A 20586-nucleotide genomic window follows, 5' to 3' on the forward strand; every position below is an offset into this window, starting at 1 on the left:
CAAAGGATAAATATTGATGCACAAATTTCACCTAGTACAAGTGTAACACCTTACACCACTTTCCTTCCAACACCTAGCATTTAAACCCAAGAGATTACAAGAGAGATGAAGATGTGTCATATTTGGCTTTTTGTTATTAGTCTACTAGTTTGCCATTAATGTAAGTTTATTACAAGAAAGAAAAAAGAGAGAATCAGTAGGATACTCACAAGAATAGAGCCCATAAACACACATCTCAAGCCATATGTCATTACCTAACAAAGGGACAGAGATTGGTGCATGAATTTCACATAGCACCGTTAAATGTGTAGCCCTATGCTTTTGAGTCCATTTGTTGGAGACATTAGTACTCTTTCCTCACAACATCTGGCCTTGTTAGACTAGGACACATATTTTCTTTTGAATTGGTCTTTCTCATGTGACAACAAATCGTACGACAAAAACATACATATTGAGGATGTGTACTCGTGTTGTTAGGTCCATGATCATAACGTATATATTATTGAATCATTGACGAATGTTTGATGAGTAGTCATTTAATTAATACATTTTCCTTGTGTATGATGTAGGCATGGTTTTTCTTTCCTTATTGGACATGAAATCCTTCCCACGAAAGTGAATTACCACATCTCACTTACTTATGTCTCCTATGCATGAACTTCAAATAATGTTTTTTCCCTTTTTCTTTATTGTGTTTGTTTAGAAGATAAATTAAACCACCCTTAAGTAGTACACAATAATATAATAAAGTGATGATTTGGCCATTCCAATTCTAACGTATGGTGTTTCAACTTCAAAGAGAGAGTGAGCGTGAGAGAGAGAAAGAAAGATATACGAACGTCTTCTAAGACCAAAATTGGTCCATGGGAAAGAGAGAGAGAGAGAGAGAGTGTGTGTGTGTGTATGCCTGACCTAGAATTTCCCGACAACACTTCAAATTAACATATGTTGTGTTCATTGCACGATGAAAAGAAAAATGAATTTGAAGCCCGACAAATTGGGATTTTAGTTGTTTTATTATTGCATACACACACAACTTACTTATAACCTTGTATTTTAATCTATTTATCTTATAAGTTATTAGATCATGCATGCACGAATACAACTCATTTATCATCATGCTTTTTAATATTAGTATGTTGGTCAAGTTTATGGTCTAGCGAGGTATAGAGTACAAATAATGTCAATGAGGTTTTTCTTTAAGATGCAATATTATGTCATTTTCCGATTTCTTTGAAAGTAGTTGAGGGTTGGAATTGAAGAGACGCCATTGAAATTTTGAACTTGGACATTAGGCATAAGCCCATCTTTGAAAAGACGAACAAGTTAGGAAATGAAGTTGTCATGTGCTCAAACAGTATATAGTGCATCGAGGGTACAAAATAGGTGGCTCTAAAACCAATTCATTGTGTTAAAAAAATAAACATGGGAACTACTAGGGTAGATTCATTCACATAGGGAGAGAGAATAGAATAGATACATTTTTATCATCCACGGAGAGGCCAAATTAGATCATGACTCATGAGACAAAATCAACACATCGTATGTCTCCTTCCTAAGACAAGGCTTTATTATTTTGTAGTAAAAACTTTCTATGTGAAAATAATGCACATGCCCACCTTTCTTGGTGGAGATTTGAATATGACATTTAAATTTTCATGCTTGTCTAACAAGTAATCATACTTCTTGCAAATTACCTTATATGTTTAACATGCAAAAATTAAGAGGTACTCCTCCAATAGTTTCACATTGCATACCTTGCATGTACTTAGTTTTTTTCCTAGAAATAAATGGAATCACCCCAAGACAAGGTCGAACCTTCAACCTTTTGCATTCAAACCCTATATACATATACATACATACTACACACATATAATTGGTCTTCCTACAAACTTTGTGTTGGATCCAAATAAAACCATGCACACTCTTGAAGGAATTTAGAAGCAACAAATAGTGGTGAAAAATGACAATCTTTAACATTGCCAATCTCTATTTTATTTAGTCTATATAAGTTGGATGATCAACCAAAACACAAGTTTTAATAACAAATGATTAGGTGATTGATGAGTTCATTCCAACAAGGGGTATACTGTATAACCACTACTTTAGCATTCATGGAACATCCAAAATTATTAGATACAAAATGCCTACCAACCTTAAGTTATTGGAAAAATATGACCATCATTTCTTTATTTTACAAAGCAAACCCCAACTATGGTGATAGATAGATAGATTATATTATCATCTTTGGAGGTCAAATATGACCTATGAGACCAAAAATATTACATTTCACGTGATACGTGTGAACGTGAGTAGTGACTCTTGATGTTCAAGAACTTTACCAAAGAATGTTGCAATCGAGAGTGCACATTGTGGTTGTGAGAGGAATTCATGCAAGGAGAGAGAGAGAGAGAGAGAGAGAGAGAGAGAGAGAGATTATATTATCGCATTCGGAGGTCAAATATGACCTATGAGACCAAAAATATTACATTTCACGTGATACGTGTGAAAGTGAGTAGTGACTCTCGATGTTCAAGAACTTTACCAATGAATGTTGCAATCGAGAGTGCACATTGTGGTTGTGAGAGGAATTCATGCAAAGATTGGGCTTGATCGAAGAGATGTGGAAAGCATGGTCGAATATGATCAAAGGCAGAGCATTGTATCAAAGTGTGATGCTCAGACTTGCGAACTTATTTAGGGCAAAGTGTGCATAGCCGACCACTCTCATCACTTGTACCCCAACGCCCTGTTTCACATCGCAATGCATGTGAGCTAAGTCGCATGGAAGCAATGGTTCGAATGGAAGATAACGATATGGGCTCTAACATGTATGGATTTGTACAATTTCCCCGTTCCGCAAAGAATATGGTTTTGTAGTTAGGTGCAACATGTGTAGTATAATGTGTGGAGCGTGAGCCTCCACATTTGTCCCATGTCATGATACATTGGCGTTGCAAAAATGCCTCATTTACAGAGGAATCTAATGATGCATCATGAAGCAAGTGTCTTGCATCCCATCTACCAAACCATTTTTCTATATCTTGCATCCAACCGGAACACAAAATTTTGCTTTTATGCGTCTTTTGGATCTTTTTGCTTACTTCCCACGCAATTCTAGGAAGTCGATGTGAGGGACTTTTTTGAACCTTAAGCATGTATTCAACAACCCTTTCCATGGCCATGATCTCAATGGGAAGCGATCCCGTCTTAAGGAGGAGGAGGGTGTAGGGCGTTTGTTTCTTAACTTGTAGAAACTTGGTAAGAAAATGCTTTTGGACATTTTCAAACTCTTTCCACATAGATTTAGGGATACTACCGCCCCATACTTCCACCCCATAGAGAAGAACCGGTGTCACCAAAGTGTCGAAAAGATATTTCTTGAGGACCCAACACTTAATATCTCCAAGATTGCATGTGTTCTCGAATGCATAGTATGCTTGCTTGCCCGCCTCTAAACGGCGTGTAGCACATTCATTCCATCTATGATTTGAAGGAACTTCAAGGCCAAGATATTTGAAGCTTTCCACACATTCAAGTGGCTCATTGTTGTACATAATGCATGGTTTATCTCTTTTTTGGCTCTTCACAAGCATAATATTTGTTTTAGAGCTATTGACACTTAATTTAGTATGCATGCAAAAATTTTCCAATGCCTTCATAAGCTTTTGTGCATCTCCTAAAGTATTTGCAAAAAGAACTACATCATCTGCATATAGCAAAAGCATAATTACAACATTCCCAATGACAACTTCTTCAACACATTCTTCCTTTGCAAACTTGGACCAGGTAACCATTTCTTCCAATTCATTAATGCATAGACCAAATAGTTTTGGTGAGAGTGGGCATCCTTGCTTAACACCAATAGTGCTTTTGAAAAAATCTGAAAGTTTATCTCTCATGCGCACACAACATATAACCTTCTCATAAATTCGGGAAATTGCAAGCATATATTCACTTGGCACCTCAAGTTCTTCCATTCGCCTTCAAAGATGCTCACGAGGTACCATATCAAAAGCTTTCTTGAAGTCTACAAAGCAACAATATAAACCTTTACCTCTAAGGCAACTTTCCTCCATTAATACTCGAAGGGTGATAAGGTGATCAAGAGAGAGAGAGAGAGAGAGAGAGAGAGAGAGAGAGAGCTCAATTGGTAAGGTTGCCCAATAGAGACTAGGGTTCAACCCCTACATTCCAGGGTGACATCTAGTAATTTACGAGGATATTTATGGATTAATAGAGAGGTGAGATAATAGTGTAACAACTTACCACTAAGGTAAGGTAATTACATAATAATAATAAGAGAAAGAAAGACGGAGGGAGTTCAAATATAACCTATGAGACAAAAAATGTAACATTTTCATGTAATACATGTGAAAGTGAGTAGCGACTCTCAACGTTCAAGAACTTTACTAATGAACATTGCAATTGAGAGCGCACACTGTAATTGTGTGAGAAATTCATTTAAGGATTGGTTTTGGTTGAAGATGTGTGGACAACATAGTCAGATGTGATAAAAGGCAGAGAGCATTTCATTAAATTGTGACACTCAAACTCCCAAACTTGCTTAGGAGAAAGTATGTGTAGCAAATACTCTGATTGCATGTGCTCTAATGCCATGTCTCGCATCGTAATGAGTGTGAGTTAAGTCGCATGGAATTTAATGGTTCAAATGGCATACAAGGACATGGGTTCTAATATGTATTGATGGGTGCGGTTTCTCTATTCGATGGACATCATTTTGTAGTTAGGTGCGATTATGTTGAGAGAGAGAGAGAGAGATTCCTCGCCACTTGGGGTGATTCTCATATTTTTCATCAATCTAATTGATAGTTATCTTGCATGGTAGTATACACCCACTAGATATTTTTCATATATGGTCCTTTATAATGTCCCCACATTAGCCTATAGTGTTTGTAAATGTAATTCCTTCATTATCTTACAATCCACATAAATTAGGCATATGGATAGTTGCGAAGGACCTTTTCTGCAATTAATATGTTGTGTTTGATAGAGAGAAAGAAGAAAGAAAGAAATATTAACATATGTTAAGAGGCCAAAATGGTTTATAAGACCAAACGAGAGAGAGAGAGAGAGAGAGAGAGAGAGAGAGAGAGAGAGAGAGAGAGAGAGATTATGTTTGTGCATGTCAACGTTTTGAATAATGTTTGGAAATTGCATTGCAACTTCGAAACATTCGGATATATATTTTATATTCTTATTATTTGCACGTGTAGCTACCACCATTTTTGTCACTACATGTGAAATTTACTAACATTATTGTCTAACAAATTTTAGGAAAACGCTAGCCATGTAAAATAGTTGGTTTTGTTTGTTACCCATTTCAAAAATAGCCCTGAACATTCTATTTGTTTAGAGACATCTCAGATTGGTGCAAATGCAACAATGTATGACTTTTCATGGATCGTATTTATGACAACATCTTAGTTGGCAAAAAGGCGTAGGCTGTTTTTCTTGTTCGGTTCTCATTTGAAAGTCTTTGAGGACCTTTGAAATGTGTAAGTTTCGACTTAGGCATGCAACACCGCATGAATGCCCTTTGAAATTAGGTTTCGGAATCACATTGAATAAAAAAACTTGTTCTCCAAAACCCAAATACTGCATTTGAAAAATAATCGCTCATATTAGGTAGAGGAAGAAAACCTTCAAGGTGGAAGACGCATCATGTTTTTGTTTGGGTTGGTCACATATTTATAATTAGAGAATGGAGAGGTTACACTATTTTCCCTTTTGTGAACATGCGAAACTTTATGATGCAAGAAGACAATTACTCCTTAAGTCGCCCCTAGAAAATATTAAAAGGATGTTCTTTTTGTTATTGTAAATCTACAATCTTGCACAATCACTTCCATCAATGTTTAGCATATAACATGTGACAAACGCTATTTTAAGGGGATGCATCTGAAACGGGATCAATAAAGACAAACAATTGATTTGAGGATCGAGCAAACTTCTAGGTGTTATATTGGATACAAACTATTTTTATGGGAATATAAACAAAGGGTCAAGTGAACATTTATCGTGCCATGGCAATAGATGATTAACCTTTCACCCATCCAAAATCTTTTGATCTCTATGAAAGGAGGATGGACAATAAACAGTTCTTGGGAGAACCATTCGATAATATCAAATTGACTTATTACGAGCCAATAACATTTTGTCATAAATGGTTTCACCATGAGGAATTTTTGGGTCACGTGCATGATAGAATGCTCTCAAATAAGTATGCAACATTGATGCTACACCAATAACTCACAATTTTTCTGGACATACGAACATCAAATTTGATCATGGACCAATTCTGACTATTGCTTAATTCCTATTGTTATCTAGTATGAAGTAAGGATATATGGATATTATCTTGGTCCTTCAGGAGCCAATAGATGTTGTTGTGATCATAATCTGAATGTTTGTTTGTCTCATGTGGAAGGACAAGCTTAGAGTCAACAACTAATCGAAACTCCATCCATCCTAGGAGAGAGCTTCCTTTCCTAAATCAGACCAAGGTCCAACTAAAGGTTGAATGCATTTGAGGCTCCATAAAAGAAAAAGAAGGTAGTGTGCAATGTCATGGACGCGAAGAGGTCTTTCTTATGCCGGATATGGCTAGCAAGTGCATATCTAGCATATCAATCTAACCAAAACACGAGCTAAATGAGGCTTGGCAAAGTGTCAAAGGAGCCTTTGAACGAGATGGGGGATATGACCAAGTTGATCTAATCGGGACTTTGTTGGCCTTGTAATTGCAGGCAATAACAATACTGTCCCCGCAAGCCGTTGACACAAGTGTAGTACCACAAGCCCTAGTTGTACTACACATACATACGTACATACATGACATGCATAGATAGATAGATAGATAGATAGATACATACATACATACATACATGCATACATACATACATGACATGCATAAATAAGATACATACATACATACAATACATACATGATCATGCATAGATAGATAGATAGATACATACATACATACAATACATACATGATATGCGTAAATACATACATACATACATACATACATACATACATACATACATACATGACACATGCTATGTCAAACTGTTGTCCTTGTGTGTTTGTTGTTTGTAAGGCCACCAATTTCATTCATTCTCTATACATACATACATACATACATGATACATACAAACATACATACATACATACATACAATACATACATGATATGCATAGATAGATACATACATACATGATACATACATACATACATACAATACATACATGACATGCATAGATAGATAGACACATACAATACATACATGACATGCATAGATAGATAGATAGATAGATAGACACATACATACATGATACATACATACATACAATACATACATGATGACATGCATACATACATACATACATGACATACATACATGATACATACTATGTCAAACTGTTGTCCTTGTGTGTTTGTGTTTGTGTGTTTGTTGTTTGTAAGGCCACCAATTTCATTCATTCTCTGTCTCTGTCTCTGTCTCTTTCTCTTTCTCTTTCTCTGTCTCTAGCTATGGCGATCCTTGATCCATCTCCCCTGCTTTCCAGCAGCAGCAGCAGCAGCAGCAGCAGCACCATTGCACCTCCTCAAGATCAAGCTCAACCTTCACATGATCAGAAGCAACAGCAGAATGCCCCCCTTTCTACAGGTATGCCATCATTCTATATCCCACTTGCCAGAGTTTCTCCCACCCCCCCTCTCCCCACCCCTGATCTCAGATCGTATATTAACATTCGTCTGATCAGACTATGTACGTGCAAGTTTACCCAGTCCTCCATCATATTAGAGAATTCCTTGGTTGATTAGGATCTTGCCCTGGTCTTTTTCTGTGCACACAGGATCACTGGAGGAAAATGGGTTTGATCATGCTGCTGGTAGAAGCAAAAAAGATGATGAAGAAGAAGGTGACGATTCAGATGGAGAAGAAGAAGAAGAAGAGGAGCTTTCAGATCTCTTTTCCAAGCTTAATCCTCATGCCAAGGAGTTCGTTCCTCTCTCTCACAGTGATGGCGACGGTGATGGCGATAGACGTGGTGGTGGTGGTGGTGATGGCTGTTCCCCTGATGCTGACAATGATTCCAAAACCAACCGTAAGGTTAGTCCCCGTTTCGTTTCGCACTATGTAATACAATTTGTTCGCTCCTCATCACAATAGATGGGAACAAATGGGCAATGATTGAAGGTTTGTCTCAGAGCTCACTTATCACTCAAGATGAGTTTTAATCAGATGAGTTTGTAATAATTCCTGCCTGTCTTTATCAATATGAATTTTAATCAGATGGATCATCATGAATTGTCACATCCTAAGTGGATGACAGTTTGCTCCATCCAATCATTTTTTTTCGATGTTATCTATCCATTCTATCCATGTTCCTCAAATGGATATTGAGTATATTTATATTTGAACATATGGCCGAAGCGCATATGAACCACATCTATGCACACATGTTTGATATCCACATTCATTCCTGCTTACTTCATAAAAAGATTAATTGTGATTGATGATCAAACTATAAATGGATTATAACTTTGCTTCATCAATCTCATTATGTTCAATCTCCACATCAAATGGATAATGATTAAAAGTCAAAACTTGATTGTCTCCGCTATTATCTTTGTTCATCTCCATCAAATTGAATATGATCAATAGTTGAACCTTGAATCTTTTCCTGTTTGCTCAAATTATCTGGTTATGTCTGATGTATACAACGATTTTTGATATATCTCATAGAAAAACAGTCAGTATTCCATCACAACACTAATAAATTTGCAGTTCGTTTTATTCAACCATCTCTTGATGTTAAAAGCTTTGCAATCAATCACTATTATGAGGATGAACATTTAGATAGGATCACAATTTACTGCATTCCATGCATTCTACATTTTCTGCTTCTCATCATCAGATGGGTTATGTTAAATCTTGTTAAAGCTCAAATGGATATTGCTTTGCCTGGCCAAATTATCCCCTGGATTCTGTTCTTTACCAACTTTCATCCCATTTATCTGATTCTTTGACGTGCATAAAACAAATATTCGAAAATGCTCTTTTGTAAGTTAGACCTGTTAATGTAAGTCATCATTCAGGATCTGAAATACACAATGTCCTCTTTATTCTAAAGATGTAATCTTCCCAGTGCTGTTGCTGGATTAAAATCGTCTTTGGATATCTCTTGTCTGCTATCTCTACGTCTTGTACCTCATTGAAGGAAATGACATCCTCAAACGTTTGTATGCTTAGAAATTCTAAATAATAGGTTGGCTGGAAGAGGCTGTAAGGAAACTCACTTGAATGTGGCTTCTTCTTCTCGAGAACCTCAGTTGGATCCATTACATATCTTCAGCCCGTCATAGATGTTTAGTTTGCTGATCCATGAATTGATTCACTTATCATGGTTGTCACAAGCCAGTGCTGCCATGGTCACAATCTCGATGGATTCTCCTTTTGTCTTCACCAAACAAATACTCCAGCAAGAAGAAGATAATACCTCCAATAGTTTGCAGGCATTACTATTAACAACATAGTGAGGTGCTGCAGATCTCTACTAGTGTTAAACATCATAACAAGTATTTGATGTACTCACTGTTGCTACTGAACGACCATGGCAGCCGCAAAACAACTGTGACATGGTGTAGCAACTATGAGATCAAGCATGAAACATGTGAGAGTTGTCTGTGGCTCCCTGTCCTTATTTTGACTGACATATTCAATTTTTATTGCACCACATGGATTCTGCTTTATAATCGAATTATTGTCTCCCTGTAAAGCAAGAGGAGATTGTGCATACTCCAATAGAATGGTGATATGATTGTGATTCAGATTGATGGAGGGTCTAAAGTCTCTAGTTGAAGTGTTTTTACATGTGATCTATGTGTCCTCTTGAATCTATTATTTATATGCTTACTAATATGCATATTCTTCTCGTTTCCTACCCTTTAAGAAAACTGGGAACTCATTATTCTTGTTTCCCACTCTGCTGGTAACTACGAATTAATTTTGCGGTTGTGATTTGTAAAGCAGAAAAAGAATGGGTCTGTCAACAACAAGAGACGCACCAATAACAGATTATACAAAGCACAATGGGATGCTAGCATTAGGAGGACAGTATATGTTTCTGATATTGACCATCAGGTGAGTGGTGTTCCCACAGGAGGAAATAGAGACCTTAATAATTAGCTCAGTTAGAGCTCACCTTCAAAGTGAAACTTATCCAGCATTATATTTAACTATGCAGGTTACAGAAGAGCAGCTTGCTGCACTTTTTCTCACTTGTGGGCAGGTAATATATATAAATCCATCTGATGGCTAACTGTCTTTAAGCCATATTTATTAGGAACACAATAAAATTAACCACCTTGTGGTATGACCAGTTTACTACATATTTCTCATCAGAAGATTTCGTCACCTATATGTCGATAAATCGTTGAGTTGATAAACTCAAGATGGACAAAGAAACTCTTATGAGTTATATTGCTTAAATTTCTTAATTAAAATACAAAGCTTGCAATTTGTATTTCAGGTTGTGGATTGTCGGGTGTGTGGAGATCCCAACTCTGTTTTGCGGTTTGCTTTTGTGGAATTCACAGATGAGGGTAAAGACTTTAGCCTTCTCAATTTGTTTATTTCTTCTTCCTTATCCCGAAAAGCCACTCAATCATATGCTTTTGAATATCCTACAGATGGGGCGGGTAGAGCACTTAGTCTTGCTGGAACCATGCTAGGATTCTACCCTGTTAAAGTGTTACCATCCAAAACAGCAATAATACCAGTCAATCCAACGTTTTTACCGCAGGTAATTGGCCGCTCTGATATTCTTTTCCTTGTTTTTTTCTACAACACTGAAAATTCCCACCTCTCACCTGCAGTCTGAAGATGAACGAGAAATGTGTGCCAGGACGGTTTATTGTACCAATATAGACAAGAAGGTGAATTTCAATAGATTGTATGAAAGTATTGATACCTGATATTGGTGTAGTATTTGGCTCTTATGTATTAGGTTTATGCGCTCCATGCTCCCTGCAGGTCTCTCAAGCGGATGTAAAGCTTTTCTTTGAGTTCTTCTGTGGGGAGGTAAGTACCTTGGGCTTTCACTATGTTAATAGCTGAGAAGAGGTTATCCATGAACCAATGGACCCTTGTAATGGTTTTTTGTAATTCTTTAATTTAGGTTGCACGGTTGAGGCTGCTTGGAGAGCACCGCCAGTCGACACGCATTGCATTTGTTGAATTTGTCCTGGTAATTGATTCAAGCAGTTCTATTTTTAATATGAATTTGTTTGGTTTTGTAGATATCACCAGTCACTGCTCAGTTGGGCCACATACACCCTCACACACCCACACATGCACCCTCAAGACATGTGGAAGAACTGAATAAGAACAAAAATTGCATTAGATATTAAGTTTCTCGTCTCTAAAGTTATTGGGAGATATTACACTTCTTAGATCAATAATAATGTGCAGCCCAATATATAGTGGGATCTTGTTAGATACATGGTGCAGTTTTTTAATTGACAACTCCAATTCAATCTGTCATTGGATTAGAGGGCACAGACGTAAGATTATGCTTCGAAAGATTGACATCAGGAGAAGTATCTTATCTTGGTGTCATTTAATGATTATAATAGATCTATCTGCAGCTTTGCCCCTCTGTGTTACCATTTAGTAATGTCAAGTCAGAGAGAAAACTACTAGAATGTTAGCATACCAGGGCACGAAATAATTCAGAGCAATAAAATATTGAACGTTAATGCTTAGTAGTATCTCTTCTGCATATTAGAATCTTGTTTATAGTGGGGAATGACAAATGGTGCAATTTGTATCGATGCTGACCCTCATCATTACAAACCTGTGTACTGCATGGCAGAATTTAAAGTGGAGCTCATTTCTCACAGCTAAAATAAGTCCTATCATTGTTGAGTTTTCCATGTTGCATTTCTGAACAAATATGAAAGATGTGAAGATTTATAGTGATGTAGAGTATTAATTCTGCAGTAATTAAAATTTATAATACTTCCTGTTTTCGAATTCCTAAAAGGTTTCATTCTGGTAAGGAAAATGTTTTTCCTATTTTCCATTGCATGAATGATTGCAATTTTGCTATTTGGTGGTGCCACACCGCATCCATCCCGAAAGGAGCAGTCTTGATGTTCCTCCATCTCCTAATGTAATATCTCACTGTGTGCCGTACCTCACTATTATGACCTCACTGCACCTATCCTTGTATGTATCTTTTTCAACATTGTTTTTCATGTAATGAATGACTGTATGCAGGCAGAGAGCGCTATCGCTGCTTTGAACTGCAGTGGGGCTATATTGGGATCTCTTCCGATCAGGTAAAAGCTTGGGCAAATAATGAGGCATGATATCCTTGAATGCTGTGTATGTTTAGTCTTTCATGCATATTCGTAGTATACATACACTATACTATGGCAGCTTAAAAAGACAATCTTCCATTTTGAAACCTGGCATTAATAGTTGTTTGATTCTTCCATTTGTCTTTTGGACAGAGTCAGCCCGTCTAAGACTCCAGTGAGACCCTGCATGTCCAGACAGTATTTCATCTGATCGTAGTTTGCAAAGTCAAGCAATCATTCTTCTGCAATGAGCAAGTGTTAACAGCAAATCATTCTCCTGTGAGGATTTTGTGATGATATTTTGGTTTTCACTTTGTGAAATTGTGTTGCGGATTAGGTTTCTTAAGTTTAGGGTTTCCTATGAGATTGATTAGAGAGAGGAGTGAGTGGCCATACATGCAAAAGCAAAGCAAAGGTGATCAAAAGCTACAATGGGTTGCCATTTTCTTTCTTTCTCTATCGGTGCGCGACTGCTGCCACCTACATATTCGTTCATTCACAACCAGAGAGTGTCTTCCCCCCCTCTTATCACCATTACCCGCATTTTTAGTTTCTGTTGTGCACACATTTTGCTGCTTTTTGGTCTGTCTATGTTCATGCCTTCCTTGGGCATAATTGTTGCCAGGAGTAAAGGGGTACTTTCTGCTACAAATTTAGTAGAGGCTCTCTGGCTGGTTATTATTGACAATAATGTAATGATGCCGTTGAGGCATTCTCATTTTATCCCGCAAGTCTTAAAAAATTCATGCTTAACTTGTAATGATTGTTGTCTGTTGTGTCTATTCTCGAAGGGATTTAAATTATGACAACGCATTAATCATGTGCACGCCAATAATGCATTCTCACTTCTTATTGTTATATGCGACCTTTGTAGTTTTTGCTTTCCAGACTTAAGGCTATAAAGCAGTATGCACATGTATATGTCGGTTTGAAGACAATATTGGTTACGAAACACAAGCATCACAGATGCGATAATTGAAGATTTACGATTATCACCAGCAAAATCATCTGCATAGCAGGGCTGGGAGTGTCTTTGTTGATGATTCGAGTGAGATGACAGTGTGAAAGGAAGTCAAATGTAACTATATTGTAATAGTATTACGGCTTATTCAATTATCATAGAATCAAACAGGAATGAGCAGGAAAACATTTTAATACCATAGAATCAAATCTTAACAACCTTGCTCAGTCGAATGCCAAATTGTTTTGTATGTGTGTACCATCATGTTATACATCCTCCTTGATCTCTTTTGGATCATTGTTATAGAAAGCAACTGATATATGTGTAGTAGTGAATGGCCAGAAAAGCAAGGTATTCTTTGTTTATATCTAGTTTGCTTCACCTAAGTGCACTTGAAGTTTCATAATGAGTATCATAAGTTGTAAGAATCAATAAACTTTGTAAGAATCAATAATGAGTGTGGTGTGGTTTTGTGGGTCTCCCAATTCTCTTGCTTACTTGTTTTTTGTTTCTTAGTCCCATCTATCTTTGGGTTCCTTTCGTAAGTGTTGTATATGAAAGATGTTGAAGCGGTTTTCTCTTAGAGATAGTTGTAAGCATAGTTACCTATAAGTGCGAGGCCAATATCTTCACTACAAGAGTCTCTACTATGAACTCGAAATGTCCATGTTATACATTATTTTTGGAGATGTGGGAAAAGTTCTAAGTTGTTGACCTTAGCACCTAGATTCTCTTCTTTCCTCTATCGTGCTTCTCCATAGAGATAGTATTGTTAGAACAATAATTCACTTGAGGTAGATATAAAAAAACAACACTTCAACAAATTTTTGTTTGGGATTTCTACAAAGAAACTACTACAACAAATTCGGCCGGATTGACATTGTTATCGTTATCGTTGTTGTCAATGTAAACATCATTGCATGCTCGGTGTAGTTCCATAAAAAGGAAAGCGGTTCTATATAGTAGACACGCACAACCCCTCTTCGACCACATAGTAACCGAATCGAATCGAGATGTATGTGAATATGTCTTCTACATGAGTCCAGGATAAGACTCGTTCGTTGCATCATAACCTCTTTGTATTGTGTCGAATCGGTTGCGGAGGAGGCTAGCAGTAGTAGCAAGGGTGCTTACTGGATGAATGGAAAGAGATAAGTGTGTGTGTGTGTACATATATATATGTACATGAGGGGCAGGAGGAAATAAGAGAAAACTCCCTCCGAGGGTATTCCCGGAATTCTCATTTATTTAAGACCTGCAGTATACTGCCTGCCCCTCCTATACAGCTGGCTAGGGTTTCCCTTCTTCTGCTGTCCCACCCTCTCTCTCCGACACAGACACAGACACAGACTCTCAGACATAGGAGGAAGACAGGCGACGAAGAAGAAGAAGAAGAGGAAGAAGAAGAGGAACTCGCGTTGGCCATATCCGTAGTCATGGCCGCACCTGAAGATGATATCCACCAGAATCCGGAGATTCAGGTTCAAGGTCAGGATCAGGGTCAGGGTCAGGGTCAGGGTCAGGGTCAGGGTCAGGTGCAGCCGCAGCATCATCATCATCTGAGCGCTGGCGGTGTTGGTTTGATTGAGGCCCGATGGGATGCTTGCTACGACATCGCCTTGCGCAGGTTCTTCTACTCCTCCCTCGCTGGTGCAGCTTCAGGTCTCCTCCTCTTCAGTAAGTCTCTCTCTCTCTCTCTCTCTCCCCCCTTCTCTGGATCATAATCACATGATGATGATGATGATGGGTGTAATAATGCTGATGTTGGTTTTGGATATGGTAATGATGGTTGTGATGATAATGGTGACGATGAGCAGTAAGTGTTAATTTGAAGCATGCAGACACGGATGTAATATCGTGTAGGTCGTTCGTACTTTCCCTCAGTTTCCAAGGATTTGGCAGACGTGCTCCTGGATATTGTGGTAGTTGCTAACCAAGGATCTCTTTTGTTGGCTTTTCACCTTTACAATTGCTGAAGCCATAGCTTCATAGTGATGGGGTTGATAAAAATCCTGTTTTTCTTGCTTATGAACACTCTCTCCCTCCATTTTCTTCTTATGTATCGAAGGAAAATATATGGATATCAATCACATGATTGGTCTTTGGTAATCTCACAGTTTCTCATGTTGTTTCACGCATGATCATCATGTTTGTATGTATGTGCCACACGTGAAATCGATATCTGAAATCTGATATCAGATGGTTGCATGGTCGGGTGTTGGATACTTAACCAAGAACACCTTGCTGTAGATGTGTGTGATGAAAACGATATTGAAGAGGCATAGGAGCGCTTTAAACTGGCATGGCAGCAATTTGGACTAGCACTTGCCCAATCTGTGACTTTGCACGTTTAACCCATGTGCTTTATAGGACCAATTCTCTTGTAACTAATATTATTTTTCATTTCCATTCTTCTCTGTTCATTCCATTCAAACTTGGAAACCCAAGTGTGTCAAGGGACGGAGTCCCTTATAACTAATATAACTTGTCATTGTCATTATTCTCCTCTTATTCCATAAAAAAATTTATTACCTGAAAGTAAAAGTTGCCGTGCAACACTTCACATAATGTGTTTGAATGCACGACACATTGTGAAAGAACAATAATTACTGTCCAATCTTCGTAAGAGAATTTTACCAAGAAGTCAGTACCAAGAGAACAAACAATCACACCAGTTGGAATGCTCAACTGTAGAACCCATATTGCAGAGGGTGGTTGCTATATTATTGAAGGGCGTCACAATGGTGCTGGAAACATGGAGGAGATGCTAATTAGAAACTAAAAAGTGCTAGGATCAACCAAAAGATATTTATTCTCTGGAATGGCTATGAGATAATTATTCTCATAATTGGCTATTAGGTAATATTCTGCCAAAAAATATTAAAATTCTAGCAATACATGATAAATAAAACCTAATACATCCTGGCACTGCCTTTGTAAGGATGCCTGCAGCATATTCCACATTTGGATGGCATTTTGAGCATGTATCTTAAGCATGAACCTGGTTATGAACATAATGGTACAATATCTCAGTATGCTCCATCTGAGATGGGTCCAAAGCTCTTTGGTGATCACACTACACTACTGTATACCCACAGTAAGAGGATCTAGGTTCCTAAAGAAGGCCATTATAAAGCAGACTATCCCAAAAACGTGCTGCGCTATATATTGACACAGTAATGTACATCTCCATTTTGGGTTTCTCTTGATGCTCGAAGTGATAGGTCCAGAACCTAATACAAAAACATAACTGAGTATTACTTTCATCAGCTGCGAACAAGGCCCTACGAATCTTGGATAAGGTCTTGTTCTACCATTGGTCAGCTTTTCATTGGTTGAGAAGATAGGTTCAGGTGCTATGCCTCCTTGTGGACTTAACAAGAATCTCTGTGTATGCTTCTGTTGGGGAAAGTAAATTGTTTCACATGTTTATCTGATCTCTCTGCCAATGGGGAAGTGAAGAAAGAAAAAATCGGTCATTTGAAAATCACACTTAAAGCATCCAAAACTGATCTAATCTTCTATGCGAAGGAATTGAGAAAATCATTACAGACATTTATAGTCAAAATGGATTCTTTTGCAATTAGGACATTGGTAACAGCATGAGGAAAAGTTTTGCAGACTGAGCAAAAAGAACTTATCAATTCCTTCGGAATAAAGCTCAAGATACCAAGGGAGAAGTGGAGAAGGCCAAGTTCTGTCATCTAAAAATCTCAGTCAAGGCATCTGAAACTGATCTGATCTTCTCTGTATGGGAGTTTGAGAAAATCAAATCATCAATACAGACGATTAGAATCACAATAAATATTATCACAATTAGGACATATAGGTTACAGTATGAGGAAGATTTTAGCGGACTAAGCAAAGAAACTTCTCAAATCCTTCGGTATAAAGCGCAAGGTGTTTGTTCAAGGACGTAAACAGAATTATGTAACTTGTGTGCCTATGTTCTTGGTTCAGAACCTCAATATGTGGTTATCAGCATAGTATTCTGGCTGTGGATTGCCATCAGGAAAGCAAATTCTACATCTATTTGGAAAGCAGTACAGGAATGGTGGGCAGCTGTCTTGAACATTTCCTTAAGAAGCAGTGTAAAATTCTAATTTAATGGGTTACCGTTTAATGGTAACATTTTCGGAGCTGCTATATTTGGTGGTATGGCATGCCAATGGTTTTTTGTAATTGTCTCTTGTCCTACCTATGCTTGGGTCTGGTTGGTGTAGTTAAGTATCCTTAATCCATTGTCTTTCGTTAACCATTTAATTAATTGCTTATCATTATTGTTAATCATAATAGTAGCTGGAAAAATAGTTATGGTCATCATTTAGGCCATGAGCAGGAACGTTCCCACAAAGTCAAAACTGGAGCTCCAAGCATACTCTTTTGTGAACCTTCATTTGTGTTTATAAAAACTACCATCAGTCTTAAACTTGTTCTAGAAGATCCACCAAACATGAGCTACCCTGCATTTGGAGGCCATAGTAATGAGATAAATTTACTATTCTTCTCAATGGTAGGTCACCTTTTTTCTTGCATAACTTGTGTGGTTAGGAGAGGGGTTTCCTTGACATCAGTGGGTTCCTCTTACCTTGGATCACCATATTTATCAAAGCAAGATTAACTGAATGCTTAGATGTCCAAGCAAGTCATGAAAAATGGAAGGGGCTTTAGAAGAATGCTGTTTTTGTGTGATAGACTTGCAAAACGTCTAGAAATACCACCCTTCCATGCTATATGCAATTAAATGTTTCTTTGTGATATATACACATTTTGGTTTCTTATTTGGTCTTACAGGCCATTTTGACTCAAAAAGATGTGTATATATCTTTCTTTCTCTTTCTCTCTCTCACACTCTCATATACACATTTTGGTCATCTTTCTGTCATGTTATCTTTGTAGATTTCTTCAGAAGGAAATTTTTGAGACCAAACTAGTTACAAGTTGATTGATATGTCATCAAGTAAGAAATTAATTATTGATATAGGCTCTGTTTTTTTTCTTGATTAACCAGGGAGCCCTGTGACAAGATGGGCAGCTGTGGCTTTTGGTGCAGGTGTAGGCTTGGGTTCTGCCTACACTGATTGTTCCCATATCATGGTTGGTGCATTACCAAAGTGGCCATTACCTTCCAGTATTCCTCCCAACAGTCATACTGGGCCAGAGGTATGTATCTCCATATTTCTTTCCTATGCATGAAATGGTACTATAGCCTAAGAAATAGTCCTCTCTTTCCATGGCAGGAGTCTTAATTACTTCTGAAAGTATAGACCAGTGAGTGGAAAGAAATCCTGCACTGCTGTCGCATTGTTCCTTAGAAGGCTTTGGAAAGATGTACTGCATATAAGTCATATGAAGTTCTCGACTACCTAAAACAACATGATTTTGTGTCATCCTTGGGCTCCTTTTTGTCACAATTAAACCTTGGAGTCTGATATCAAAAGAAATGTGAATGTTTGTATTCAGACAAACTACTATGCTTTTCTAGGTAATAACCACAACATTTGTGCATGCGAAAACCTCATATGTTTTCTGTGAAGAACAATTGTTAATCAATCAACGGAAACTGAGTTCTATCTATGTGCAGATTATGAACTTAAAAATGTAGCTTTAGATTTTGGTTTCTTGCATAGTATCAAGGTGAGTTTCAGTGCATATATCCTTCAGTTTCCGTGGAAAGAGATGGTACTATAGACTAAGAAATAGGCCTGTCTTTCCATGGCAGGAGTCTTAATTACTTCTTGATGTACCCTTCCGTTTCAGCACACTGGTTATCTGAGTCTTAAAATTTTACAAGTTGCTATGAAGGCCTAATGTATTCCTCTTCGTGACTGAGTCATGATTAATTTTGCATGTTTAACCATCTAGAAGGTGCATATCATTAGATTATTGCTAGAGGTGCTTGTATAGCTCTAATCCAAAATTGACTTTGAGATGATTGTTCTAAAGCATAATTTTCTATAATTTTCTTTGCCAAACCTGATATTTTACTCAAAATCAAATTACCTTGGTCTTTGCCTAATATTGTAAAAAGATCCATTTGAATTGCAAGTTTGATGTTTAATCCTGTGGATATGGTAGAAGAAATCAAGAAGTGACATCTACAAACACTGTATGCTCAAATGTCTATGTAGGAGAAACCATTGATTAGCATATCCATGTAGGACAAACAATTGAGTGGGATGTATTGCTAATCCCAGATTACCATCAAAGAACTTCAAGAAAATATGACATTTGTATTATAACGGATTTATCCTAGTGGGTAGCTGTTAGGCTGTCTGACAAGGTTGTGTGTAAAAATCCTTTTACTTGCTCATGTCTTTGTTGTGCATATCATTTGTATATCTATACACCATATTGATGCCTTAAACATGGTTTGTTAGATAGAAAGAAGAAAGACAAAAAGGTATATTAACGTCTTCTGAGACCAAAATTGGCCCATGAGACAATTGATTTACAATAAAAATGGGGTATACCCATTCATCAAAAGTGAAAATAAAATAGAATATAAAATAAAATAGAACGTAAGCTAGCTAAAGAGTTATAGCAAAAAAATAAGATCATGAGATAGCAAGACCCACATAAGCTAAAGAGTTCTAGCAAAAAAAAAAGATCATGAGATAGCAAGCCCCACCACACGTATGTGAACAAATTTCATTGGAGAATGTATTCTAAAGTCCAAATTTGTAATAAATGTAAGAGAATGCCCTGTTTTATTATTATCCTTATTTTTCTTAATGTATTGACTTTGAGTTTACTTGTGTGTTCTCTCTCTCTCTCTCTTCAAACTGCCACTTCAAATTGTGGGAAGTTTTGCACCTTGGCCTTTAATGTTCTCTCAAATCATATAGATAGAACGAATGTGTTTCTTGTCACAATAGGTTGGAAATAGAGCATATTATGCATTTCAGAAAACAAGAAATGTGTAAAAATTAATTGTTGGGTTCTCAAGAAATACCTTTTTCAACACTTTGATGACATCAATGCATCAATATGGAATGGAAGTATTATTAAGTGTTTGTGCTTCAATATGCAGTGGAAGTATTATTAAGTATCCGCCATATGAGATACAAGTTGTGGGGACAACATCACCAACAAAAGAGACATAAAGCTCAACAAGACATTAGGAGACATTAGGGGGATAGAGTAAATCCCAATAAAAAACTTTGTAGCTAATGGGTGCCCTAATTTGAAAGAAACCCTCCCCCTTTGTAGAAAGCAATAAAAGC

The 20586-nt window shown here is 37.3% G+C and overlaps 2 protein-coding genes across 3 annotated transcripts; both read left to right on the forward strand.

Moving 5' to 3' along the window:
• The first annotated feature begins 7465 nt into the window (after positions 1–7465).
• On the forward strand, positions 7466–13159 carry LOC147867587 (polyadenylate-binding protein-interacting protein 11-like). Its single transcript, XM_087315362.1, has 11 exons — positions 7466–7696; positions 7887–8143; positions 10067–10177; positions 10281–10325; positions 10566–10638; positions 10726–10838; positions 10912–10971; positions 11069–11116; positions 11214–11282; positions 12317–12378; positions 12553–13159. The coding sequence occupies exons 1-11, from the start codon at positions 7561–7563 to the stop codon at positions 12608–12610; spliced, it is 1032 nt and encodes a 343-aa protein (XP_087171488.1). The 5' UTR covers positions 7466–7560; the 3' UTR covers positions 12611–13159.
• A 1513-nt stretch (positions 13160–14672) lies between these two features.
• LOC147867588 (uncharacterized) lies at positions 14673–19115 on the forward strand. 2 transcript variants are annotated; one of them, XM_087315364.1, is made up of 3 exons: positions 14673–15037; positions 18372–18523; positions 19083–19115. In XM_087315364.1, exons 1-3 carry the CDS (start codon positions 14797–14799, stop codon positions 19089–19091), a joined length of 402 nt encoding a protein of 133 aa, XP_087171490.1. In that variant the 5' UTR covers positions 14673–14796; the 3' UTR covers positions 19092–19115. The 2 variants fall into 2 exon arrangements, with proteins under 2 accessions (XP_087171490.1, XP_087171489.1); XM_087315363.1 differs by lacking the exon at positions 19083–19115 and adding an exon at positions 18601–18930 and having other exon boundaries at positions 14675–15037.
• The last annotated feature ends 1471 nt before the right edge of the window (positions 19116–20586 follow it).

This window comes from Azolla caroliniana, unplaced genomic scaffold (genome assembly GCF_043228905.1).
Source record: "Azolla caroliniana isolate FFs.n. ecotype wild unplaced genomic scaffold, voAzoCaro1.0.p SCAF_2, whole genome shotgun sequence".
Lineage (NCBI taxonomy): Eukaryota > Viridiplantae > Streptophyta > Polypodiopsida > Salviniales > Salviniaceae > Azolla > Azolla caroliniana.

What these genes read in the sequence shown, in the direction of transcription:
- LOC147867587 (XM_087315362.1), top strand. Translation starts at nt 7,561, where the DNA reads ATGGCGATCCTTGATCCATCTCCCCTGCTTTCCAGCAGCAGCAGCAGC. An exon ending in TTTCTGATATTGACCATCAG is followed by an intron (nt 10,178 to 10,280) that starts GTGAGTGGTGTT and finishes TTAACTATGCAG; the next exon opens with GTTACAGAAGAGCAGCTTGC. An exon ending in CATTTGTTGAATTTGTCCTG is followed by an intron (nt 11,283 to 12,316) that starts GTAATTGATTCA and finishes GACTGTATGCAG; the next exon opens with GCAGAGAGCGCTATCGCTGC.
- LOC147867588 (XM_087315364.1), top strand. Translation starts at nt 14,797, where the DNA reads ATGGCCGCACCTGAAGATGATATCCACCAGAATCCGGAGATTCAGGTT. An exon ending in TTCAGGTCTCCTCCTCTTCA is followed by an intron (nt 15,038 to 18,371) that starts GTAAGTCTCTCT and finishes TTGATTAACCAG; the next exon opens with GGAGCCCTGTGACAAGATGG.